Source organism: Danio rerio, chromosome 24 (assembly GCF_049306965.1).
Source record: "Danio rerio strain Tuebingen ecotype United States chromosome 24, GRCz12tu, whole genome shotgun sequence".
Taxonomy (NCBI): domain Eukaryota; kingdom Metazoa; phylum Chordata; class Actinopteri; order Cypriniformes; family Danionidae; genus Danio; species Danio rerio.
In genome coordinates, this window is record NC_133199.1 from 30,398,993 (window position 1) to 30,425,979 (window position 26,987).

General features: G+C 35.9%; 3 protein-coding genes across 15 annotated transcripts in view; 2 read left to right on the top strand and 1 right to left on the bottom strand.

Annotated features, from left to right (window-relative positions):
* Positions 1–1,135: 1,135 nt before the first annotated feature.
* lrrc34 (leucine rich repeat containing 34) lies at positions 1,136–18,005 on the top strand. 6 transcript variants are annotated; one of them, XM_073940413.1, is made up of 11 exons: positions 1,167–1,276; positions 1,357–1,463; positions 3,690–3,754; positions 3,852–3,935; positions 4,029–4,157; positions 4,234–4,329; positions 4,410–4,564; positions 7,066–7,221; positions 7,301–7,427; positions 7,502–7,658; positions 17,888–17,970. In XM_073940413.1, exons 1-11 carry the CDS (start codon positions 1,179–1,181, stop codon positions 17,932–17,934), a joined length of 1,221 nt encoding a protein of 406 aa, XP_073796514.1. In that variant the 5' UTR covers positions 1,167–1,178; the 3' UTR covers positions 17,935–17,970.
* On the bottom strand, positions 10,598–26,682 carry lrrc31 (leucine rich repeat containing 31). Of its 2 annotated transcripts, XM_009297491.5 has the most exons (11): positions 26,556–26,682; positions 26,324–26,364; positions 24,755–24,970; positions 21,333–21,479; positions 20,915–21,082; positions 18,350–18,520; positions 17,923–18,090; positions 17,611–17,778; positions 15,173–15,337; positions 14,913–15,080; positions 10,598–11,271 (listed from the first exon to the last, which is right to left on the bottom strand). In XM_009297491.5, the coding sequence occupies exons 2-11, from the start codon at positions 26,334–26,336 to the stop codon at positions 10,922–10,924; spliced, it is 1,734 nt and encodes a 577-aa protein (XP_009295766.2). In that variant the 5' UTR covers positions 26,337–26,364; positions 26,556–26,682; the 3' UTR covers positions 10,598–10,921. The 2 variants fall into 2 exon arrangements, with proteins under 2 accessions (XP_009295766.2, XP_068073332.2); XM_068217231.2 differs by lacking the exons at positions 20,915–21,082; positions 21,333–21,479.
* Positions 26,305–26,987, top strand: part of si:ch211-230g15.5 — a 56,721-nt gene continuing 56,038 nt past the window's right edge. For all 7 annotated transcript variants that reach the window (XM_073940832.1, XM_073940835.1, XM_073940837.1 and 4 more), the window contains exon 1: positions 26,305–26,370. The gene's annotated coding sequence lies outside the window, so the exon portion shown is untranslated. The remainder of the gene's footprint in view (positions 26,371–26,987) is intronic.

Below are 26,987 nucleotides of genomic sequence, written 5' to 3' on the forward strand. Positions count from 1 at the left end.
AGCTGTTTACTATTGTTTTATTATAAGTGCAATGCTACTTTCAAGGCGGCTTCTCCCCAAATGATTTTTTATTTAGTCATTCTTTTCAGTTTTAAAAATCATATTTCACTCCTATTTCTATATACATTTGTTAACGATACAATTTACAAAAGTGATTTTATAGGCACTGAAAGCATTTTACAATCAAATCCAGTTAAATCCAGTTAATTAAAAATTAAAAAAAATAAAATAAAATATATATATATATATATGTATATATATATATATATATATATATATATATATATATATATATATATATATATATATATATATATATGTGTGTGTATATGTGTGTGTATGTATGTATGTATGTATGTATATATATATATATATATATATATATATATATATATATATATATGTGTGTGTGTGTGTGTGTGTGTGTGTGTGTGTATATACGTAAAAATGAAACTGAAAACTTATTCTGATCTGTAGTCTACTTTAAATATTTATTATAATAAGTGATCATACTATTTATTATATTTTTTGATAACATCTTGCTGGCAAATAGGTCAACGGCATTGATTTAAAGGACACCCTGCTAAAAAAAAAAATAGCTTAAACTAGATTTTAGCTGGTCGACCAGCCTGGTTTTAGAGGGTTTTTGGCCATTTCCAGCCTGGTCTTAGTTGGTCAGGCTGAAAATGAGCAGCTATGTCCATCTTAAACCAGGCAGGTCAAGCTGGTTTCAGCTGAAACCAGCCTGGAAATGGCCAAAAATCAGGCTGGTTGACCAGCTAAAACCTGGTTTAAGCTGGCTTAAAATCAGCCTGGTTTTAGAGGGGTTTTTGGTCTTCTCCCAGTCTGACCAGCCAAATCAAGGCTATAAATGTCTAAAACCAGCCAACCAGCTTAGGCTGGTTTAAGCTATTTTTTTCAACAGGGTTGTGTCAAAATATAAAGATTTAAAATAACTAATTAGTATTTAGGGTTTCTCAACAAATGATTTTTTATTATGTCTGTTAATTCTTTCTGTATTTAAATTGCTGTTGTTCAGAATGGTAAATCGCGGTAAATTGTTAAGAAAACCCAAATTCTCATGGGCCTGAAGATGTCGCCATTGTGCAGATGAGCTTTATTTGAGCATCTGTTGGCAAAACTACAGCCTGTTGCCATGACAGCTCAAAGCGTTAAACATGGAGGACTTGATGGAGCGATATTTATCTGTATGCGCTGAGCTTCAGCAGCCCACACATGCCTCTGTTCTGGAAGTCTTGGGGAACAACAAAAGCAGGTTGGTTTGAAAAGTGTGTAAATATGTAAAGTGTGAGCAGTCATTTCGACTTTGTTGCGAAATTGTACTTTATTTTGCAGTGATTGCTGTCTCAAACTCGCCGGTAATGATCAACCTGGAGCCAGACTGACAGATGACGATATGCTGGTCTTGACAAAAACACTCGAAGGAAATTCAGCTATAAAAGGTAAATATTAACTCTTCCTACTCAGTTCAGGTTGACATGAAGATCATAAACTACTACAAATATGTACAACACAGTAAAAATAGGTAAATTCCGACATTTTCATTCGCAATTCTTTTTACTTTTTATGCCTGTGAGGAAAAAATGTAAACATTATGAGGTAAAAACAAAATTATAAGGAGTTCATCTTGCCATTCTGACTTTAAGTTTCAAAGTTTATCTCACAGATTTTCCCACAACTGTCAGTTTTAAAGACGAAATGGCAAAATGTAAACAGATTATAGACATTTGTCCCAGAATTATTCTGAAGTTTTGTTATAGTATGATTTGATGTCAGTGGTGTAACACATTACAAATACTCAAACTTGTAATTGAGTAGTTTTTCCTCAGAAGTTGTAATTTAATAAGTAGATTTAAAAATGTGTACTTTTACTTTTCCTTGAGTACATTTTTAGTGCAGTATTTTTACTTTCACTCCACTACTTTCCTTCAACCTGCAGTCACTACTTTATTTTTTCTTGCCTATGGGGATTAAAAAAATCAGTCATGTGATTCCTGTCCAGTTAATCATATGGAAGGTAAATTGCATCATAATGAACTACCTCAAGACACGGGCGATTTATAATTGCAGCAAACTGTTTGTAAGCAATAAATGTGTCCAAGAAGATGTCCAAAATCTTTACACACATTGACTCAGAGACTGTTTAGAGGCATGTCACTGATGAGAAGATGATGGATGTTTTTGAAATGGCCTTAAACACCCAGCAGGCACAGGACATCAACATGACGTCAGATTGACATTGCAACCTAACATTGTGGGGACATTGCATTTTGTTTGTAAAAGGGAAATTGTGTTGACATTAGAACCCAATGTCAGGCTGACAACGTTGCAACCTAAAATCAACTAAATATCAATGGGTAACTACTATGATGTCTATCAGATGTTGGATTTTGGGTGCCAAACCAGACTAATAATTGTCAGTATTTGATTTCAATATATGATGTTGGCTTAAGATGCTGGCTCGATGTTTAATTTTGGTCATTTTCTAATACAATCTAAAATTAACCAAATATCAACGTCATTTATTGTCATTATTGGACATCTAAATAATGTTGTGCTTAGATGCTGGCTAGACTTTGAATTTTGGTCACCTGACATCACAAACTAAATCTAACCTTATATTAATGTCTTATGACATTGTGTGCCTGCTGGGCTATAACTAAATGCACTACAGGATGTTACGTTTACACACATCCAGCAAAAAAAGCATCAGTATTTTACAGCATAATACTTACTACTCTTGAGTACTTTTAAAAGGGCTACTTTTGACTCACACTACATTTTTAGGCAAGTAATGTTACTTTAACTTAAGTGAGATTTTTCAGTTCCCTTTCCAACACTGCTTGAAGAAAGAATGTATATGAAAGTCTGACAAACAAACGTACAAGACTTAAATGAGGGAAATATTTCAAATTCCATGTAGCAATGTAAACAACAATCAAATTAAAAAAGGCACATACAATAAAACTGTTTATTTAAAGCTGTGGTCACCAAACTTGTTCCTGGAGGGCCGGTGTACTGCAGATTTTAGCTCCAAACCTAATCAAATGCACCTGAACAAGCTAATCAAGGTCTTACTAGGTATACTTGAAACACCCAGGCAGGTGTGTTGAGGCAAGTTGGAGATAAACCTTGCCGGGACACTGGCCCTCCAGGACCGAGATTGGTGACCCCTGATTTAAAGTGATTGAAAAACAATATATTTTAATGTCTTCTGCAAATTTACCAAATATATACAATATTTTGAGAGTGTAAGGAGACCGACTTGTTACATAATATTTGTGACTGTGGGTGGGTGGAGCTAAAGATTTCTTTTGGTGCTTTGTTCATTGAAATCTCTGATTGGTGGAATTTCTGTACAGCATTAAGGGTAATGTAATTTAAATTATTGTTATAAAAAATTATATGAACTGATAGATTCAGCTAAAGCATATATAATTCATTAATCAACTGATTAACTGAAAAACGATTATCATCTAAAAAGAAAAGGAAAAAATTAAATAAGTGTTAAAAATTCAGATCTGTGAGATAAAAATTGCAATAGCCTTAATCTTTAACTATTCTGTGGTAGAAATAAGGATATGAATGTGTGATGCCTTATGTCCACACCCCAAATCAAGTATTTGTAAAGTATTATTTTCAACGGTAACTAACAAACCTGATTGCAGGTTTAGACCTAAGATACAACTGTATCACAGATAAAGGAGCTGTTCATATTGCACACCTCATTCAGGTATGTTATGCCATCAGAGTATTACAAAATACATTTCATGAGCCTCATCATGCTTAAGATTAATTTTAACCAACCTTTCTGGTATGTATGTTAACAGGATAGTAAGTCCCTGCAGTCTCTTGATCTGATGTGCAATGATATTGAAGCAGATGGTGCAGAAGTCATAGCAAAAAGTTTGCATGTATGTGTGGCCAACACTTAAATTAAACTCACAGGTATCTACATTTGTTTCAATATAGATTTAAAATGCATGTCATTTCTTAAAATTGTACAGAAAAACATTACTTTGAAGACACTCAGAATGACGGGAAATAAGATTGGAAACCAAGGTGCAATGCAGCTAGCTACCATGCTACAAATCAACGCTACTTTAGAAGAAGTAGACGTCTCAGACTGTGATCTGGTGAGTTACCACTGAAATATAACCACAAAATAAAGATAATCTACAGTCGAATCAAAGTAATTTGTTTATTCACTAGGCTACACAGAGTGTTATAGCATTTGCCATTGTTCTGATGAACAACAAAAGAATCTGTGCCATTAATGTAAGCCGCCCACTTCTTTTCAGTCTTCAGGTATGTTTTCAGCATATATCCACTCTAGAATTGATTCATTTGGTGAAATATGTTAAAAGTAAGCCTTACTTAAATGACAGGAGGAAACGACAGTCCATATGGCCCAGATGCTGGTGGTGAATAACACTCTGAAGGAGCTGCACATGGGAAAGCATGACATGACTGATACTGGTGTGGAGACGCTATGTGAAGCACTGAAAAGAAACATCTCTCTACGCTACTTGGATCTTTGCTGGTACACTCAGCACGTCATGATTTTGCAAAATACGATGCGATCCTGGATTAACATCTATGTTGATCCTGGAACATCATTTTTGTTCAAAAATGTAATCCATGCCTATTCGCTATCCCGAAACCCAGCCATAACTGTAAATTATTCTCAAAATCAGAAGGGAATAATAGTTGGATAATCCTGTAGAAGTGTATAAACCTAACTGTAACATAAACTGTAAACATATCCCTTAATTCTGATTAAGTGATTGGAATGTTGTTCCAGGATCAACATAAATGTTAATCCAGGAACATGTCCTACTTGGTGAAACTCTAATTCATGATCTTAAAAAAGGAAAGTTCACACACGCACGCACGCACGCACGCACGCACACACACACACACACACACACACACACACACTCACACACACAAATGGTATTTCTGTTATTGTTTACCCACCCCAATATCAATCAGTTTCAAATTCTATATGCATGGCTGTGGAACAAAAGGATGTTTTTACAACAGCATGTCATGGCTCTTTGTTCATACAATTAAAGTTAATTTTGACCACAGCTCAGCTAAATTTAAGAGAATAATAATAATATTATCTGGAGTTTTATTAAGATATGATTCTACTTTTATGCTGCACATGATACATGTAAGTTATAACCAGGTCTTAAACGTTGAAGGAGAACCACATTTTTAAGCATTATTTCACCCAAAATGAAAACTGGGTTATTAATTACTCATGGCGAGGCAGTGGCGCAGTGCTGTCGCCTCACAGCAAGAAGGTCGCTGGTTCGAACCTCGGCTCAGTTGGCGTTTCTGTGTGGAGTTTGCATGTTCTCCTTGCCTTCGCGTGGGTTTCCTCCGGGTGCTCCGGTTTCCCCCACAGTCCAAAGACGTAGTACAGGTGAATTGGGTAGACTTAATTGTCTGTAGTGTGTGGATGTTTCCCAGAGATGGGTTGCGGCTGGAAGGGCATCCGCTGCGCAAAAACTTGCTGGATTAGTTGGCGGTTCATTCCGCTGTGGTGACCCCGGATTAATAAAGGGACTAAGCTGACAAGAAAATGAATGAATTAATTAATTAATTACTCATGTCATTCCAGTCCTGTGACACCTTTGTGCATCTTCAGAACACAAATTTACACAAAATATTTTAGATAAAATCCTAGAGCTCTCTGACAACTCCATAGACAGGAGACAGGACTAAACACTGATGATTATTTATAATGGTCCAGTTTTCCACAAAAAAAAATAAAATAAATAATAATAATGTTATTATTTCTTAGTGACAATTTAATGCGTCAAAACAAGAAAACTGTAGTCGTATACACTTTTTTCACCATAATATTTCCTTTTTGTTTTAAATGGCAAGTTTAACATTGTTAAAAATGTATTTATTGTGGAGGCATTTACATAAATAGTCAAAAACATTTATTTGTTGGCTTTTGGTGCAAATTAATGTGTATAACTTCTATTCAACCTAATGCCTTTCTGTTATAAAACCTTTCATTTTCATAAGTTTCATTCATATTTATAAATATCATGTCTAATCCCCCTTATTTGAATAGAAAATCATGTAAAGGGATATATTGCTCTGTTATTATCATGAGGAACTGTGTAATTTTTTTTTTGTTTTCTTTCCCTGATTTACAAATTAGGTAATGTGTAATTAAATGTAAAACACAGGGAAAGTATTGAACACATAAATAAAGGGCGGTGTAGAAAAGCAGTGAAAGCCCAGGCAGCAGCTGAACTCTCTCAGTAGTTATTCGGCAACCCTCTGCCCTTCCTCATTGTAAATGAATATTAGCTGCTTCAGTCTGACGTCTACATTGCCAAGGTGATGAAGATGAAACTAGGGTGGATATTTCAGCAAGACAATTGCCCAAAACACAGCCAAGAAAACTCTCAAATGCTTTCAGAGAAAGAAAATCAAGCTGTAGAATGGCCCAGCCAATCACCTGACTTGAATCCAATAGAACAGTGGTTCTCAAATTATTTTCATCAAGTACCACCTCAGAAAAAAACTGTCTCTCCAAGTACCACCAAAATTAGCAGTATTGAAATACAGCAATAACTAAAGCAGCTACAACTCTGCAAAGTTAAAAAACGTTGCAGATTACCTCGGATATATAGGCTATATGTCATATATGGCAGATTATATACATAATTTTTGATAAATTTTGAAATGTGTATAGCATGTACTAAGCATATTTCATTCCTCCGTGTACCACTAGAAGGAAGCCTGTGTACCCCTAGTGGTACACGTACCACAGTTTGAGAACCACTGCAATAGAAAATACAAAAAGTTCAGAGGCAATTCCATGTCACCAGCTCCTGTATTAGTATAAATATAGGAATATTATTCCCAGAAAAAAAAACCATGACGTGTTCAATACTTTTTCCTCACTGTATTGGATGCAACACTAATTATTATTGACTGAACTCTTCTTCATTAATGTCTATGGTGGTTACAGGCCTGAAGAAATTACCATTTTTGTTTTTTCTCTTTCAGTAACAGAATTACAAGGGATGGAGCCAAACACTTATCAGAGGTTTTGAAACAAAATTGCTCATTAGAGATTCTGGATCTTTCTTTCAATCGCATTGAGGATGACGGTGCAATACATCTAAGTGAAGCTATCAAGCTGCCACACAGCAAACTCAAAGCGTTAGTGTCCTCTGCTAATCAAAGTCTAAAATCTTTTTTCTTCGTGCTGTCCAGCTTATATAATTGTTTTTACTCCTAGATTATCTGTTACAAGCAACAAAATCAGAAAAGGAGGTCTTTTGTCCCTCAGCGCAGCAATGAGAGTGAACTCCAGCCTCACACACATTTACATCTGGGGGAACAAGCATGAGGAGCCAGTTTGTGAGGTGAGATTCCGCAGATTCCGCATTTTAAATCACAAAAGGACACGTTTTGATGCTTTCTCTGCATTTGTATTCAGGCTTTCTCTGGGCTGATGAGCAGCGGGCGACTGTTAAAGGAGCACACAGATGTTTCACCATATGAAGTGGACGGACATGTTTTTTTGGCAGAGGCGTCTCATGGTTTACGCAGACATTACTATTGGACATCCCGCTACGGACAAGATAGAGATTCAAGTAATTCAGCATTGGCTCTGATGGCATCAGATTCATGGTCTCAAAAATCACATTCATGATATGATTCATAATATTTAGTTCTGTCTAAAAGTGTTAGTTGATTGTGTCAGTAGCCTACAGGAAATGAATCCACAGTGCTGTTGGTTTCATTTCATTAATCGCATGGCTTGTGTTTTTGATAAGAGCTTACATCTGTGTGTCCATGTGTCCAGTGTTTGGAAATGTCACACACCGTCATGTTGCTTGTGAAAAAACACGTCATTAATGTAAATGTTGGTGCTGACACTTAGTCTTTGCTGCATTGGGTGTGATTTTTCCACGTTTTATCAGGAAAGATTAAAAGCCAGAGAGATTTTGTTGATTTAGGAGGTTCAGTCTAAAACATTCTTTATGTAAATGAGAAAGGATGCAGATAACGATGATTATTAAATCAGAACTAATTAAACTTACTCTCCAACCATTAGTTTTACAAATACTCACAAAGATAGAGAGAAGACCACTGAAAATAGCTGCTTTCTTTGGGTTTGAGTAAAACTTTAATGTTTATTAATTATATGAAGTTCATATACCTTTTCTTTCAAATGTAAAATGAAAATCTCATCATTTAATGAATTTATTAGTATTTTGTATTTCAGAAAATGACAATTGGTCAGAATAACCAAATGATTTCATGATTGAAAATCATGATTACTCCTCCACATATTGATTTCTTAATTGTTCTGATGTTAAAACATTTATTCTATATATTAATTTCTCTTTAGTTCTGTGATGCATATTAAACAAAAGTTTACAATGTTTAAAATAATGCTGAAAGAGCTCTTCTTAAATATGATACTTTGTTGTGTTCGCATTGAATCTCTTCTTCGCTACGTGTGCAAGCAAAAGACTGCAGTTTACTTAACAGCCACCGGTGTCTTTAATAACAAGAGTTTTTGAATTCTCATTTATAAAAAGTTTGTTTTATTCTATATTGAATTAAAGGTGCAGTAGGAGATCAGGGGGAAATGCTGGGGAAACACACAGATGATGGATCTATCTGTGTGAACAGGGTGTGCAGATATGCAAACTCAAATTTGTTGACAGACAGTTTGAGTTACTGTTTGAGTTACCTATTGTAATTTTCAGATTTTTTAGTCCTATGCCTTGAGCTGCAGTCACACTAGAGTTTGAGCATGCAAAATTTTGTAGTATGTCGCTGCAAAAAGGAGCAGGATTAGAAAAGATGGTTAGACATTAAAAAAGCGAGCGATTGGTCCATATTTTAAATTTCTCCTCAAAGAGGTTGTTTTGAACTTCAATTGGTCTCACGGAATTACGTGATGCGATTTCGCAGGTCAGATTTCACCAAGCTTGAACTTCCCAATGTAGCGAACTGCAAAACTTGCCGCATGAGCTTGCGTTTCTGGTCTGTCGCATTTGCATGTGCATAAATGGAAGTCTATGGGGCAAGATATAAAAATACATATAAAATAAAAACATAAAATATCAAAATGCAGCCGACATCAGAACATTAGAAACCATCGCTACTTCACCAATGTTACTTAAGAGCTAGTGTTTGAATGATTCTTTAGCTTAATTATAAGATTATAAGGCTGAACGGACTATTATAGGACTGAACATCTACAGAGATTTCCCAGGATTTCTCTGTTGCAATTGGGAGATCACAATAATTAACCCTGAAAAAGCCAAAGCATCGCAATCACTACCAGATTGCTGTTGTGTTTGTGAGAAAAAAAAACACTAAACGCATGCGGGCATTTCTTCTTTCTTTCTGTTTACTGAAACTAGTCTGCAGTACTGAAATTAGGAGACTCATTAGAAACAGATGGTCATCTCCAGTTTTAAGACTTTAACAGAATTTACAAGTTTTATAATGATTTGATCAGCTGTAGATTTACATTAAGCTGGATTTTTCCTCTTCTTTAATGCCGAGTTCAGACTGCATGATTTTAGCCCCGATTTTGACTCGCTGACTGGTTTTGAGAAATCACAGACAAATGCCTGAAATCACAGGCAAATAGATGCTCATGCACGTGAGTGACAATCACACATTGTGAACTATCAAAGACGCGATCTGAGAGAATCGCAGATGAGTCGCCGATGCCCGTGAGATATTAGGTGTGCTAAATATCTGGAGCTGTCGGCGATTCAAACCGTGCCGTGTGAAATGAGTTTTGACTGAAAATAACATTGCCTACAGCCAATGAGAGAGCAGCATTTACTCACACAGTGTGTGTGTGTGTGTGTGTGTGTGTGTGTGTGTGTGTGTGTGTGTGTACCTGCAGGCCAGCGGGAGGCTGGGGGCGAAGTTAAAAGCGCTCATTTTCGGTTTATTTGAACCCAAGAAATGGAGTAAAAACTAGTGGAGGTTTGACAGGAGCATCCGTGTCTGTTTGACATTTCATACAGAAAGTTAAAAATGAAAGTTGAGGAGAAATTTCTAATTCCCTTCAAAATTTTGTGTTTTTGGCTGTGAGACGTAGTTTGGATGAAGTTGTCGGCGTTTCTTCCTATTGTAAAGTCATGCAATGTGAAAGCCCCTGTCGCCGATCCATCTTGCAGTGTAAACAAAGCAGCGACGGAACGCTAGCCCAGATAGTCATGCAGTGTAAAAACATCTGTGACACGACTACTTTGAAAATCATGCAGTCTGAACATGGCATAAGGGTTACTATGCTGTATCTGCCACCATCCTGTGGATGAACAACATCAACTGTCTTTCCTCTGCTCAATGACAGGCTAATGGACGCCGACGCAGTGTCTCTCAGAAACTATAAATACTTCAAAATAGGCACTATCCTTATAAATAAACTGCATAGTTGCAATCTAAACAACTACATTCTTGACTGAAAAGGCTTAAAAGTACATCAACAGCAGCAATAGTTGTCAAACTAGAGTGTTCTTTGCTTGTTGCTGTTTGTAGGTAGAGTAATACACAAGGGTGAAGGATGAAGAGGCTAGACGAGTGCTGTTATTTGCAGAATATTGCATGGTTACAAACAATTAGATCATTTACTTTAATCGTTACTATTGGAATGTGAAAAGAACTTTAACCAGCACAACAACAACAACAAAAATGATCTGAATACAATCACCTACTGCATCTTTACATTGCATTTTAATGTTGTATATTGATGCTAGAATATTAATGTTAATTTGTGATATAAAAAGCAGAATGCCTTTTAATCAATACCTCATTCTCAGTAACATCTTGATTTGCAACTTCAGTAACTTGGAAAACTATAATTGCCTAATGCTTCTCATTAACCTGCTGCCTTTGGGGTTGGTGTGTTCAGTCTGTCACATTCCAGGATGGCGCTTTTCTTGCTGAGAATTTTTTCCAGCTTGTCTCTCTCAGCTGAGCTCAGAGTCCAGTGCTGCAGAGACAGACGGCTGAGGGACGTGAGCTGTGGAAGAGCCTCCAACAAGGCGGGCAGCCAGGGGGAGACGGAGAGGGATGCGGAAGGACGCAGGCTGACATCCAGCTCCTCCAGGCCTTTCAGACTAGCAGCTTTACCAAAAAGAGACGTCCAACCACCATCTCCCACACTGCCATTGTAGGACAAATCCAGCAGCTTCAGCTGGGAAAGAGCTCCACGCTGGCAGGCAGATTCTGCAAGATTACAATAGTTAGATGGATGTTCTTACTGCAAGACTTTAAGCGTCACACACCTACCAACTTTGAGAATGGCTACAGAAGAAATACTGGCTATCATCCAAAGCTCTAAAATCACGTCCTGTCCTGGAAGTTATAGATGTATAGATGCAGCATAGATGTATCCTTCACTAGCTTGATGTCTCACAATTCTTCCATTTTGACAGCTGAGCTAACAAAATAGGCATAGCTTCTCAAAGTGCCACTCAGGCTTCATTTTGTATGTAAATGTTAGTTTTTTTTGACCAACGTTTTCCACATTTGTTGGCATTTCTAGCTAGAAATTTGTATTTTAGTAAACAAATATACCGTTAGTTATTACCAAGTTCTCCATTTTGTTGTTTACACTTATGTACTGTTGGGGATGTTTTCATCAACTCCAGGGTGATTTTGAGTCCTAATTTGGCCACAACTTTTGTTTCTTTTGTTTCAACTAGCGAAACGATTTTTGGTCATTATTTTGACATATTTTGGGAAAATGCTTTGAAAAATAACTTTTTAACTACCCCACCAGGAAAAAAAACATTTTGTATTGCATTTCTTAACTCCTAATGTTGCTAGTTACCACACTTAACACATTTTTTTCACCACATCTCATAATTTCTAAAATATAAACCTCTACAAAATAGTTAATATGTCATAAAAGTACTGGAAATAATACAGTTGAAGCCAGAAGTTTAAATGCACTAAAGAAAGGAACATAACCATTTTTGTTAAATGTCTGTTGGTAAATCATCATAAACGTTTACTATTTTAGGTCCGTTAGGATTACCTTAATCATTTACATTTGTTAAATGCCAGAATAATGAGAGAATTAAAAAAAATTATTAGACTGTAAAAAGCTTACAAACGTTTCCTTGGTATTTTTTTTTTAGCTTTGCTTTAAACTGTATAACATTGGTGAAATGTTTTGGGTATCCTTCCACAAACTTCTCACAATAATTTGCAGGAATTTTGGCCCATTCCTCCAGACAGAATTGGTGTAACTGAGTCAGATTTGTTGGCTGTCTTGCTCGCACAAGCTTTTTCAACTCTGCCCATAAATTTTCTATAGGATTGAGTACAGGGCTTTGTGATGGCCACTCCAAAACATTCACTCTGTTGTCCTTAAGGCACATTTTAATTAATTTGGCAGTATTCTTAGGGTCATGGTCTGTTTGGAAGACCTATTTGTGACCAAGTTTAATTTTCTGGCTGATGTCTTGAGATGTTATTCAGTATTTCTACATAATGTACTTTCTTCATGATGCCATCTATGCTGTGAAGTGGACCAGTCCTGCCTGCAGCAAAACAGCCCAACAACATGATGCTGCCGCCCCCATACTTCACAGTTGGGATGATGTTCCTAGGCTTGTAAGCTTACCCCTTTGTCCTCCAAGTGTAACACTGTTTTTTTGGCCAAACAGTTCAATCTTAGTTCCATCAGACCACAGGACATGTCTCCAAAAATGATTCTTTTTCCCAGTGTAATTTAGCTTATTGTAATCTGGCTTTTTTGTTGATTCTGGCTTGTTGATTTTCCCATGTTGTCACACAAGGAAGCTGTGTGTTTGAGGTTTTCCTTAAATACTATTGTACAGTTTTCCCTCCAAATAACTCAAATGTTGTTAATTAGCCAATCAGAAACTTCCAAAACGTTGACACCATCATCTGAGCTTTTTCAGAGGCATAATAAACCTATTGTATGTAAACTTGACTTTCAAGAAAAGTTATAACAATTTCTCAAAAAATATCTATCTCAATATTCTGCTATTAAGCATAACAGAAACTAATTTGATAATCCTAACTTACCTAAAAGAGAAAGCGTTTAGTCACATTAACATCTGACTTTTCTTTAAATGGTTATATGCCTTTTTATACAGTGTACGTAAACTTCTGGTTTCAACTGCATACTATGAAAAATATGAAAATATGAAGTGAAAGACCAATTTATTTAAAATAATTTTCAAAATGCTGTAAGGCAATAGTGCTAACTACTGAGCCACCATGCCACCCTTTATCGCAGTGTTGGGCATGTGAAAGATTAGTAACAGCATTGTCTTTTTTGCATTGTTAGTTTTTTTCATCCCGAACATAATGAAAGGGTAGTAAATTTGAATAGAGCACAAGGGTTAAAACATTATGTTGTTTCAGAAGTATGTCAGAGTCACTGACTGACAAGGCAGCAGGGCAACAAGTCAGCTGCCTAAGCTTTCGGACGCGGCCAATATAAGGCTTTTCACACATGAAATAGTTCACCTTTAGTTATGCAGAACTCTTGCTTCATGTTTCACACTCTGTTTACTGGTTACCCATGGTTAACAATTAATCATGGGTATTTACATTCTGTTGGGTGCACTAACTTTGTGACTTCTTGTAAATGTAACAATCTAATCAGCCAATCACATAACAGCAAACCCAATGTATTTAGATGACCTTCAATGTGAGATGATATTCTGAACCCAAATCAAGCATCAGAATTGAGAAGAATGCTGATTTAAAGGTCCCATGAAATGAAAATAAAGTTTTTTTAGATGTTAGTATCAGTATTGTTAATTTTATAAGATATCTATAAGCTAGTGTGCTCCAAAATTTGTGTTTAGAAGATATAAAACTCATATAAACATGTAAGGCTTGTAGTTTAGTCACTTCTTCCTAAATGGAGCAATGTTTGTTTTCACGTCACCACAAACCTTAGTTTCTCGTCAAATCTGGACCAATCAATTGCTTTCTAGTATCTGACATGCCCCGCCCCCTTCAAGACGCTTCTCATTTGCTTTTCATTTGACGCGCTTGAGCTCAACTACTCTCATTGGCAGAGCAGAGATAAAAACAAAAAGCTATTGGCTGTTGTTGTTGGCTGTTGTTGTTTTTAAAGCTACACTATATCCCACCCTTGTGATTAGGTTGAGATTACATCAAACACTGAATAAAAATGCATATTTGAAAACACTTCACGGGACCTTTAAGTTACTCTAAACTTGGCATGGTTGTTGGCGTCAGATGAGCTGATCTGCTGGCCTTTTTAGAGTCTTCAGAGTTAGTCAGAAAATCATCAGAATAAGCCATAATACTCAGTGAGTGGTGAATCTTTGAGCAAAACTGCCTTGTTCATGCCAAAAGTCAGAAAAAGAATGGACCGACGAGTAGGAGCTGATGGTAAGGCAAAAGTTTAAGAATCCACTTATTAGAATAAGTTCTGCAGAAGAGGATTTCTGAATGCACGACGTGTCAAACCTTGAAAGAGATGAGTTACAGACATTGTAATTCATGTGAATATGAGGCTTGTATTGGTTATTAGTGGCAAAGTATCAGCCGTAACATTCTAACAGTGCATCGTTTCACACTGACAAAGCGGGCTTTCAGATGACATACAGTGTGAAAAGCCCTTACGTGTTCTGAAATTCCCTGAAATCATACCATGTTTGATATCCTCTGACTAAATTAAATCATAGTATGAAGCTTAAAAGGTCTGAACTTATTATACGCTCCTCAACTCAAATCTGCCAAATAAGATATTACTCATTCTCATTCAGGTTGTAATTTGCAGCAAATGATATTTAGTGCACTTTAAAATGTACTTCAAAGTGAATCATTGAAGTTCTTTGAACAAAACTGACCTAGATGTAGCACATCTTCTGTGGTTAGATTACAGCTGCTCAGTCTGAGTTCCTGTAGTTTGCAATCAGCCTGCAGGGGCTCCAGAAACTCCCTCAGATTTTCCCCAACACATTTGTTCCAAGACAAATTCAAACTTTCAAGCCGTTTCAGCGTCTGCATGACGGTAGCTGTGAACAATCGCAGAAACAAACGACATTTTAACAGACTCATTTCAAATTGAAATAGCATCAAGTTTTGCCAATTCGTCTTTGTTTCCTACCAAGAGCCTGGCATGCAGAATCACTCAAGTCACAGTTGTTCAGTGGAAGCTTGTTCATTTGAGAAAGAGGAAGGCTTTGCAGAAGATTCTGGAGTGTGTCTCCAACACTTTTGTTGGATGATAAATCCAGCTCTCGGAGCTCTTTAAGAGATGGAGCTACCTGGACTGAAAAGTGAATTAAAGGACAAATGTTAACATGATTGCTTAACTTTAAGTAAGAGCTGCACAATATATTGTTTCAACAGCAATGATATTGCAATGTGTGCATGCAGAACAGTCACATCAAAGGATCTGCAATGTTGAGTTGGGATTATACAGTGCTCAGCAGAATTGAGAACACCCCATTTTTGAAAATGAATATTTTTATCCATTGTTTTGTGAATATAGGCAATGTATTTTGGTGCATTTAAACAAAACAGATATATTTATCAAAATAATATGTTAGTCAACAAAAATACTTAGAAATTGAAACTTCGCTCAATTAAATTCAAGCAAAATATTGCAAAAAAAAAAAAAAAAAACCTACAAAATTTCAACTAAATTTTCCCTTTTTTTATATATATTTTTGCTTCTCTTGATTTTTCCTCTTTTTAAATTCATTCATTTATTCATTTTCTTGTCGGCTTAGTCCCTTTTTTAATCGGGGTCGCCACAGCAGAATGAACCGCCAACTTATCCAGCAAGTTTTTACCCAGCGGATGCCCTTCCAGCCGCAACCCACACACTCATACACTATAGACAATTATAGACAATTATAGACTATAGACAATTTAGCCTACCCAATTCACCTGTACCACATGTCTTTGGACTGTGGGGGAAACTGGAGCACCCGGAGGAAACCCACGTGAAGGCAGGGAGAACATGCAAACTCCACACAGAAACGCCAACTGAGCGAGGTTTAAACCAGCGACCTTCTTGCTGTGAGGCGACAGCACTGCCTTGCCTCTTTTTAAATTTGTACTTAATATTTTTCTAACATATGAATTTGGATGTACTAGTTTTTAGACAGTTATCGTAAGTTATAAGCTCCAGATTTGGCTTCAGTACTGACTAATCTAATGTATATGCACAAATATAGTATTGTATAGCTTCCTATTAAAAGTTTGAATTTAAAAGAGAGATTTTTGAGGGGTGGACTTGTATATGCTGAGCACTGTAGTTAATCAGCAGCACAGTTCAGAATGTGTGTAATTTATGGAGTAACTGCTGAGATTAATCATAACCAGGGGTGCACAAACCAAACTAGAATGAGGCTAGAGGGCAGAAGGTAAATACAGGGTTTCTGCAAATTTAAGACTTTTAAAAATTTAGATTTTGAGAGTTAAGATATTTTAAGACCCCACGGAAACCCTGTAAACATAGATCCCATGGGTTCTTCCTAATTTATTTAATAATATTTTAAATAAATAGAAAACATTGCTTGGTATTAGCTAGTATACATTTTTGTATACAAACTTATTACAGTAAAAACAATCCTGTTTATTGTAGAATTATGTTACACTAGTCAAGCTGCACCTGATTTTGATTTGATTTGCTCACAGATATCTTCTGCATTGTCTATCCTCTGTCGAGTGACAGTATTTACATTTTTACAAAGTATTCATTTATGTATTTACAATTAACATTTAAATGAAACATTTCAAAACAAACAAACAAAAAAAAAATTATTTTAAATTAAAAATGACAATCTCAGTTAAAATCATTCGCCCTGACCCTGCCTATCATTCTTACTCTCTTCTCAGATGACATGGTGGGCCAAATCAAAGGTTACAATGGACCAACTTTGGCCAGCAGGCCCTATTTTGGGCATCTCTGAGCATAACAGAGTGAACGTTTATCAGATGCATGTGTTTTTAAGATATTTCAAAAGCATTTCAAGAGTGTTTAAAGCATCCGGGAACAAAAATTACAACATTTGTAACTTTAATAGACATTAATTTTACTGAAATATCTATACATTCACTCAAAAAAAATCCATTTTACTGCACAATTGTTGAGTTTTCTTAGGACAACTTAAATATTTTATGTTCAATCAACTTAAATGTGTAAAAGCAATTAAGTTTACTAAATGAATTTGTGTTGGGACAACATGAAGCAATTGTGTGGAACCCAGCATTTTTAACAGTGTTGACTATACAGTGTTGTTTTACATTACATTTGATTATTCAATGTCTGTACTAGAATAAGGTTTGACTCTAGAATTCCATAAAGCAGTGTTAGTTTCACTTTTATCTGTGCTTGCAATTTGTTTATTATATTACATGCATAATTCGCTCTCCTACAAAATCATACCAATCAATCTAAATGTATGCTTTCATTCCATACAGAGCTAATCAAGTCATATGGGGAAATTGTATTTACGTCGAAGAAAAATAAAATATCACAATGTCAGAGTTTTTCACTATCATCCAGCCCTACTTTTAAGGAACATGTCTTACCTAAAGTCAGCACATCGTCCTTTGTTAGACAGCACAGATGCATGTCCAAACTTCTCAAGTGTGTGAGGAGAAGTAGATTAGCAGCCAGTGTACTGAGACCTCCACCTGCTTCCTTATTACACGATAGATCCATGTGCTCTAGTGCAGTGATGAACCTGAACGCCTGGCCTATTAACGTTTCAGAAAACATATTAAAAGTATATCAGATAACTGGCAGATCATTTTATATGTATCCATGGATTGTGTTGTTAATAGTTGTGTTCATTTGTCATTTAAGGTCCATTGAAGGTCTTTTTATCATCGCTCTCTTACCCAGGGCACTGAGATGGTCTTTACCGAGTCCACACATGCTCAGCTTTAAGGTCTTCAGCCTTGGAGTTGCGCTGAAGGAGGAGGTGAGGTTCTCCATTCCCTTTATTGACAGCTTGTTATTAGACAAATCTAATTCTTCCAAACCAGACAACAGTGGAAGAGCTTCACCTGAAGAAAAATAACAGTGCTTTAAAAAAGGAAACTGATATAATGCCAATTGTTTACCAATTATAGCTTTTCCTAAATAACCTACAGCTGATTGAATGTACAAATATACAGTTAAAATCAGAGTTACTAGCCTCCCTTTGAGTTTAAGTTCTGAACTGCTCACAAAAATATACTTTATGGTAAAATTCCAGTGTGAAATGGCTGAAGGTTCTGCTTAAATATTTGTATTTTTTCTAAGTTTATACAAGTCTGGTCTTACTCAGAGCTGTAATGTCTGTCTCTGAGAGCTGGCAGTCCACCAGGCGGAGGTCTTTCAGTCTGTTTTCAGGTTGGATTTGTTCTGTGAAGTGTCTGAAATTTCCTGCGCCGATGCCAACATTCCAGGACAGATCTAGCACCTCTATTAGAGGAATGCAGTCGAGAGCCTCGCCTGGAGTAACAGATAAGGAGAGGTTTGTCACTTCTACTTAATCATTTTAACTTAATTTATCAATTATATGATGTGAGATAAAAAAATGATGATAAATGGATAGTTCACTTAAAAAAGAAAATTCTGTAATCATTTACTCACTCTAACTTAAACTTTCTTTTTTTCAGTTGAACACTAAAGATGATATTTTGATAAAACTGAAAACCTGTAACCATCGACTTCCATAGTATTTGTTTTTCATTTTATGGAAGTTAATAGCTACAGGTTATAGACTTTTTTTATATAGTTCAAAAAAAAAAAAAAAGAAATCCATAAAGGTTTGGAACCACATTAATAAGAGTAATGACTAAATTAGCATTTTATGGTGAACTAACCCTTTAATATTCTAGCTATACATTTAGTTTTTAAATGAGTGCGACTTTGGTTGTTATACTGTCAATATTAAATCAATTAAGAGCAGAAATGTTTTGGTGATTAACTTTAAGAAAAATAGGTTTTTCTTTTATGGAACGTGTGGTTTTTTCTTTACTATACAATTAGCATTGATGGAAAAACAACTGAACTTGTTTACCTCAACGGTTAAACTCTTTTGTTGCCAAGACTTTCCAAAACATTGAGGAAGACGTCCTCAAAATATATATTTCCAAGAATAAAGTATCCAAAGAGTTTTAGTGCCCATTTACCTCCATTTAACATCTATAAAAATAAAGATTCCAAATAAAGGTTTTCCAACAATGCCATTGAAAAAACTGTTTGGTACCTCAAGAACATTTAAAGCACAGGTGTCAAAGCCAGTTCCTGGAGGGCCACAGCTCGGTACAGTTTAGTTTCACCCCTAATTAAATACACCTGATCAAACTAATTGAGTATTTTAGGCTTGTTTAAAACCTACAGGTAAGTGTATTGAAGCCGAGTTGGATCTAATGCTGTGGTCACACTAGAGTTTGTGTGAGCGAAATTCTGTTGTATGGCGCTGCGAAAATGGGTGGGATTAAACAAGGTGATTAGAGTTTTAAAAAAAAGCGAGCGATTGCTCCATATTTTAGATTTCTGTACAGAGAGGTCATAAGGCTTTAATCTTTAATTGGTCTCACGCAATCATGTGATGCGATTTTGCGGGCCAGAGTTCATCAAGCTTGAACTTTCGGTCCCACTTTATTTTAAGTGTCCTTAACTACTATGTAGTTGCATCAAAAAAAATAAATACAATGTACTTACTGTGTTAATGTATTTTAGAACACTTGTGGTGCTCTTGAGTTGGGATAGGGGTTGGGTTATGGACAGGTTTATTGGTATGGGTAGGTTTATAGGGTGGGTTAAGGTGTAGGGATTGGTCAGCAGTGTATTTTCAAATGTAATTACAGAAGTTAATTACAGATGTAAATACATACATGTATTTAATCAAGCATAAGTACAAAATAAATACAAGTATTTACACTATAAGTACATTGTAACAAACTATTAATTCCTGTGTAAGTACATATTAGTTAAGGCCACTTAATATAAAGTGGGACCGAACTTTCCAACATAGCAAACTGCGAAACTTGTTGCGTTTTCGGTCTGATGCATTCGCATGCGTATGAATGGTAGTCTATGGTGAGAAAAGTGCAGTCTGACCACAGCTTAAACTGTGCATAGCTGCAGCCCTCCAGGAACTGGCTTTGACACCTGTAAATTAAAGGGACTGTTCACCCCCGGAAATATATTTAATCACAATTTCCTCACAAAACCAAGTTGTTCTTAATGTTTATTAATTTAATTTCTTCTGTTTATGATAAGTGTGTATGGATGTTTCCCAGAGATGGGTTGCAGCTGGAAGGGCATCCACTGTTTAAAACATATGCTGGATAAGTTGGTGGTTCATTCCACTGTGGCGACCCCAGATTAATAAAGGGACTAAACCGAATAGAACATGATCGAATAAATGTTTAAGACAAAACAAGATTTTCTGAAATATGATGGAAAAAAGCTAATTGGCATCTATAGTAAGAACAAAAAATAGTTTGGAAATCAATAATTTTTCTTTTTTTCAACATTCTTAAGAGTGTTGTTTTGTGTTCAACAGATGAAAATAGCAAGTTAAGAACAAGTGGAGAATGATTGCGAATATTTTTTGGATCTCTTGATCTCTTTAAGTGATCAGTTTTTAAAACAATAATTTATTTACAGATGCAAAAAAACAAACATTTTGTAACCCTAAAGAACTTTTTTTTTTTCATTGTAAAAAACATTTTGGTGATGGAAATGTTTTATATTTGCCAATTTTAAAAAAAAAAAGTGTACGCTCAAAATTTTAATAAAAGTCCTGGAAATTAAATGAGTGTGAGTTAAAGATAGCCTGTTCATTTTTTGGGTCAACTTTTAGTCCCAATAATAATTTAATATTAGCTGTACCGAGAGCAGTCAGGTCCTGCGGTGCTAATCTACAGCTGCAGAGCTTCAGCATTCTGAGCTTCTCCACATGCTGCAGGTGTGCAGTGAGAGCCTTCAGAGAGCCTCCGAGCAGATCATTCCAGGACAGCTCCATCAGCTCCAGCTCAGACATGAACGGCAGCAGGGTGGCTGAGAAAATGTCCAAACAACAGCTAGACATCCAGATACATGACTTCTTGTGTATTATGATATTGTAGTGTTTCTCAACCACGTTTCCGGAGGACCGTGTGTCTTCTTTGTCTGTTACTCTTCTAATGAGCTGATGATCTGAATCAGGTGTGTTTGGTTAAGGAAACGTAGAAAATGTGCAGAGCTGGTGTTCCACCAGGAATGTGGTTGAGAAACACTGATATAGTATGTGGAAAAAAAAAACACCCACCCAGTTCCACTAAATCTGTGGCTGTCAGATCACAGTGGCTCAGGCTCAGGTTGTGACTGTGAGGAGTTTTGCCAAGCTTCTGCATGAACTGCTTGACCCGACCCCAGCCCACAACTGAGCCACTCTCCTCAGCCGTGATGCTGCTCTCTAAAGGAAAACAGGAGTTTGTTCATTTAAGTTTGCTTTAAAGGGATAGTTCCAGGGTTCCCACTCTAAAAGCCAAATATCAAATTCTCTAACGTTTGCCTGACTTTCACTGACTAAAAAGCTGATTTACCATGAACTATAATGAATGGAAAATCAGGCCGCTGTTGTGTTTTGCATAATATTAAAATGGTTGAAAATCATCTTGCAGGACTTCAATAGCTACTATGAGAAAAACAATAGATAATATACCTCCAATTTTGACAAATATCTAAGGCATTTGCCGTTTGCATGGCTGTGAGAAGTGCTCCCTCTCCCATATTTGATAATTTCGGTAGTATTTTTACAAACTTTATTTTACTCATTACTACACTTACTTTTTCTTTCATCTACTTTTCTTTACCCTCTGAAGTGGTCATAACAAAGTCAAATCTTCTATTTTTTTTATTATCAAGACATGTTATGCTTATTTAACAGGTAAAGTCTGGTGACTATGTTTGACTTACAGAAAATTAAAGTAATACATAGCTGGGAAAAAAAAAATAGCTATAAAAACAGATATGAAACAACACCATAAAAATGTGGTATAGCAAAATTGCTTTTTCATGGATGGAAACTAAAATGTCCAGCGACAAAATATAATCCTGGATATTCCATGATATGGAAAAAATATAAATGGACTGACTTTCAATGTCTGGAATGGACATTTTAAAATTCTATGATATTCCAGAAATTCCATGACCCGTGGGAACCCTGTAGTTCATACATTTATCACCATTTACTCACCTTTAAGTGATTCCAAACCTTTTTTCTGTCTTCATATTCATTCATTCATTCATTCATTTTCTTTTCAGCTTATATTCCTTTTATTAATCAGGGGTCGCCACAGCAGAATGAACTGCCAATTTATCCAGCATATGTTTTACCTAGCGGATACCCTTCCAGCTGCAACCCAAAACTGGGAAACACCCATACACTCTTGCGTTTACACATATGCACTATGGCCAGTTTAGCTTTTTCAATTCACCTGTACCGCATGTCTTTGGACTGTGGGGGCACCCAGAGGAAACCCACGCAAACACAGAGAGAACATGCAAACTCGACACAGAAATGCCAACTGACCCAGCCAGGGCTTGAACCAGCGACCTTCTTGCTGTGAGGCGATCGTGCTACCCACTGCGCCACCGTGACGCCCTTTCTGTCTTCCCATTGACTTTAAATGTATGGTCAAAAGTACAATAATCAAAAAGGAAAAGAAAAAAGAACCTAAACATTTGGTTACCAATGTTCTTCAAAATATCTTCTTTTGTGGGAAAGAGTATACAGTGCATCTGGAAAGTATTCATAGCGCTTCACTTTTTCTACATTTTTTATGTTACAGCCTTATTCCAAAATGGATTAAATCCATTTGCCCTCCAAATTCTACACACAATACCCCATAATGACATTGTGAAAAACATTTTTTTTTAATTGCTGCAAATTTATTAAAAATAAAAAAGCTGACAAATCACATGTACATCAGTATTCACAGCCTTCACTCAATACTTTATTGATGCACCTTTGGCAGCAATTACAGCCTCAAGTCTTTTAAAATATGTTGCCACAAGCTTGGCACGCCTGTCTTTGGGAATTTTTGCCCATTCCTCTTTGCAGTACCTCTCAAGCTCTGTCAGGTTGGATCGGAAGCGACGGTGTACAGCCATTTTCAGATCTCTTTAAAGAAGTTCAATAGGATTTAGGTCTGGGCTCTGGCTGGGCAACTCAAGGATATTCACTAAGTTGTTGTGAAGCCACTCCATTGATATTTTGGCAGTGTGCTTTGGGTCATTGTCCTGCTGGAAGATGAACCGTCATCCCAGTCTGAGGTCAAGAGTGCTCTAAAGCAGGTTTTCAGTCAGCATGTCTCTGTACATTCCTGCATTCATCTTTCCCTCTATCCAGACTAGTCTTCCAGTTCCTGCTGCTGAAAAACTTCCCCACAGCATGATGCTGCCACCACAATGCTTCACTGTAGGGATGGTATTAACCGATTGATGAGCAGTTCCTGGTTTTCTCCAAACACCTGACATTCACTCCGAAGAGTTCAATTTTAGTCTCATCGGACAAGAGAATTTTGTTTCTTATGGTCTGAGAGTCCTCCAGGCTGGGAGTGGCTTCTGTCTGGCCACTCTACCATACAGGCCTGATTGGTGGATTGCTGCACAGATGGTTGTCCTTCTGTAAGGTTCTCCTCTCTCCACAGAAGAACACTGGAGTTCAGACAGAGTGACTATAGGGTTACTGATCACCTCCCTGACTAACGCCCTTCTCCCCCGATCACTCAGCTTAGATGGCATATAGGCTATAGGAAGAGTCCTGGTGGTTCCAATCATCTTCCACTTTTGGATGATGGAGGCCACTGTGCTCATTGGAACTTTTAGATCAGCAGAAAAATTTCTGTAACCTTCCCCAGACTTGTGCCTCAAGACAAACCTGTCTCAGAGGTCTAGAGACAATTCCTTTGTCTTCATGCTTGGTTTGTGCTTTGACATGCACTGTCAACCCTGGGCCCTTATATAGACAGGTGTATGCCTTTTCAAATCATGTCCAATCAACTGAATTTACCACATGTGAACTCCAATTAAACTGCTGAAACCTCTCAAGAATAATAAATGGAAACAAAACGTACCTGAGCTCAATTTAGAGCTTCACGGCAATACTTATGTACGTGTGATTTTTCAGGGTTTATTTTTTAAAAATTTGCAACAATTTAAAAAAAATTTTTTTTTCACATACTCATTATGTGGTATTGTTTGTAGAATTTTGAGGAAATAAATTAATTTAATCCATTTTGCAATAAGGCTGTAACATAAAAAATGTGGAAAAGGTGAAGCGCTATGAATACTTTCTGGATTCACTGTATATACATTTATGAAAGCTAATTTTTGATCATACACTGGAGGTCAATGGAAGCAGAAACACTTTGGTAAGCAATTATTTAACTGGTTCTAAACATACTTTGACTATTCAATGGACAGAAGTATAGAAAGTAATATAAATCAACATTTGAATAGAAACTCTCTAGTATTGAACATGTTCAAAACAGTTTGAAAATCTCCCTAAAAATTCTATTTTCAGGCATAAAGTGGTTCCAAACCTTCATGAGTTTCTTTTCTGTGTATCACAAAACAATATATTTTAAAGAATGTTGGAAATCAGTACCTGAGGATCACAATGGCTACAAGTTACCAACACTTCAAAATATCTTTATTTGTTTTCAACAGAAGAAAGACACTCACCTCTCTCGGGCTCCTTATTTTCTTTTCCTTCACTGAGGTCTGATTCCTTTATCTCAGGTGTTCCTCCATTTTTCCTGTCGCTGCTCTCGGATGGCCGAAAGAGTCGTCCTACAGATGTTTTCTTTCTCTCTGTGAAAGAGGTTTTTCTTCGCAGCTGGTTCATAATCAGATCTAGAGGAGATCTTTTCTGAACACTCTCCTTCCCTCTGGCAGCCACTGCAAAAAATGCATTTGTGGTTTTTTCAAATGTAAAAAAAATTATGATTATTATTATTTTATATTATATACAATAATTTAAATGTTAATCTCAATTTTTTTAACTGTTTCATTTACGCATTCATTTGTGTATTTCTTTGATTTTTTGATTCCAAGATATTATCAGAACGATTGTCATTATAATCACACCAAAAAATGCAATTAAATAAAAACTCGTTATATTTGTCATAAAATGATGTAATTGATTGCTTATATAGTTTCATGACATGGTTATTTTAACAGTAGGCCTACTGTATGTATATTTTCTAATCTCACACCAAACTAATATTACATTTTGCATTATATTTTGCAATAAAAATACATTATATTTACATTGTAAAAAATATTTTAATTAAAAAAAAAAAAATTGTATGCCAGCTATATATTTTCATGACACATTTACATTTGTTTGTTTGATTTATTATTGTATGAAATTATTAGAACAATTATTTTTAAATAAATAAAATTAAAAAGAAAATGCACACATAAACCTGTGAAATCATTTTCAATAAAGTATACTGTGTGTCATAAAATGAATCACATTTTATGCCATCATTATTTAATCGAGGAGCTACAAAAAAGCAAACTACAATTAAATGGTGTAAATGAATCAGACTTTTAAAATGTAAATACTGTTGCTTGGCAGATAGAGGACAATGCACAAGACATCTCCGGGCAAATCAAAGCAAAGACAGGAGCAGCTTGACTGGTGCATTCAGCATTGATCTCCATTGTGTAATAAATGGGATTGTTTATGTTTTTACTACAATATGTTCATATGTTATAAATGATACTGCATTATTAATTAACATGTTTTCTAGTTATTTTTAAATATTAGCAAATAAATTAAGAAATTACACATGGAAAATTGAATGTAATACAGTTTGGTATATTCAAATTCGGCCCACAGCCCTCGATCAAATAGGGTTTTTGACCCTTTTAAGAAAAAGTTTGGGCAGCTCTGATGTAAATGTCTTAAAATTTTACATGATTAACATTTTTTTACAAAGTCACCATTAATGAAATTATGTATTTCAAATAGTTAATATGGAATGATTTTATTGTTTATAATGTTTGTTCATCATTCTATTTATTTAATTATTAATTTGGCATTTAACTCTAACTGCAGGTGTTTTCTTCACCCTGGGATAAAACCAAAATTGTTAGAAAAAATATGACTTGTTAAATCGTATGACGTGTTATATCTTACTAAAAATAGAAGTTATATTATGTCAAATTATAGGGGTTCAGTGTGACCCGGACATGCTTTTGTTTTGACAGGCTTCGCGGGATTCACACCTGAAGAAAACTTACCTGATGAGTCCATTGTTCCTTCAAAGCAGTTCTCGGCTGATCTGCAGGTAATTTATTAAGGCATATGGTTATTCTCCTCTTTCGTCAGTCATAAATATATTGTAATGTTCAAAACAATATGACTCGATCAATTCACGGACTTGTTTACATTGTCATATTCTGCTTGTCGGTGTAACAGGACTCGTTTTAAAATCATACAGTCAAACTGTTGCATGACACAAGTATTTCCTACCTTGAAATATGTCTTGAATCTTTCCTATATCACTCGTTCATCAATTTGCGATGGTTTTATGTGATTTCAGTCGCTATTTACACCTGTCACGTTCATCTCATTCACACCGGATCCCGGAAGTTTGTTTGAACTTTGGTTTCATAAAAAAAACTTTGTAAACAAAGGGCTGTCACATGAATCCATCCTCTTAAAAATGATCGCCCACTCAAAATCTTAGTTATTCATTCATGGTAATGGCACAATTAACGTTACCATGAATCTGCTGAGTGGACAACTGGAAATGGGGATGGTTAAACCACATGTGAAACCATACGTTATAACTGGTAACCGTGAGATTCTGCTGACAACTTTTTACACATGAACAATAATACAAAAACCAAAGAAGCCGCAGTATTTGTAAGAGAAATTGATTATATGTATGTATATATATAT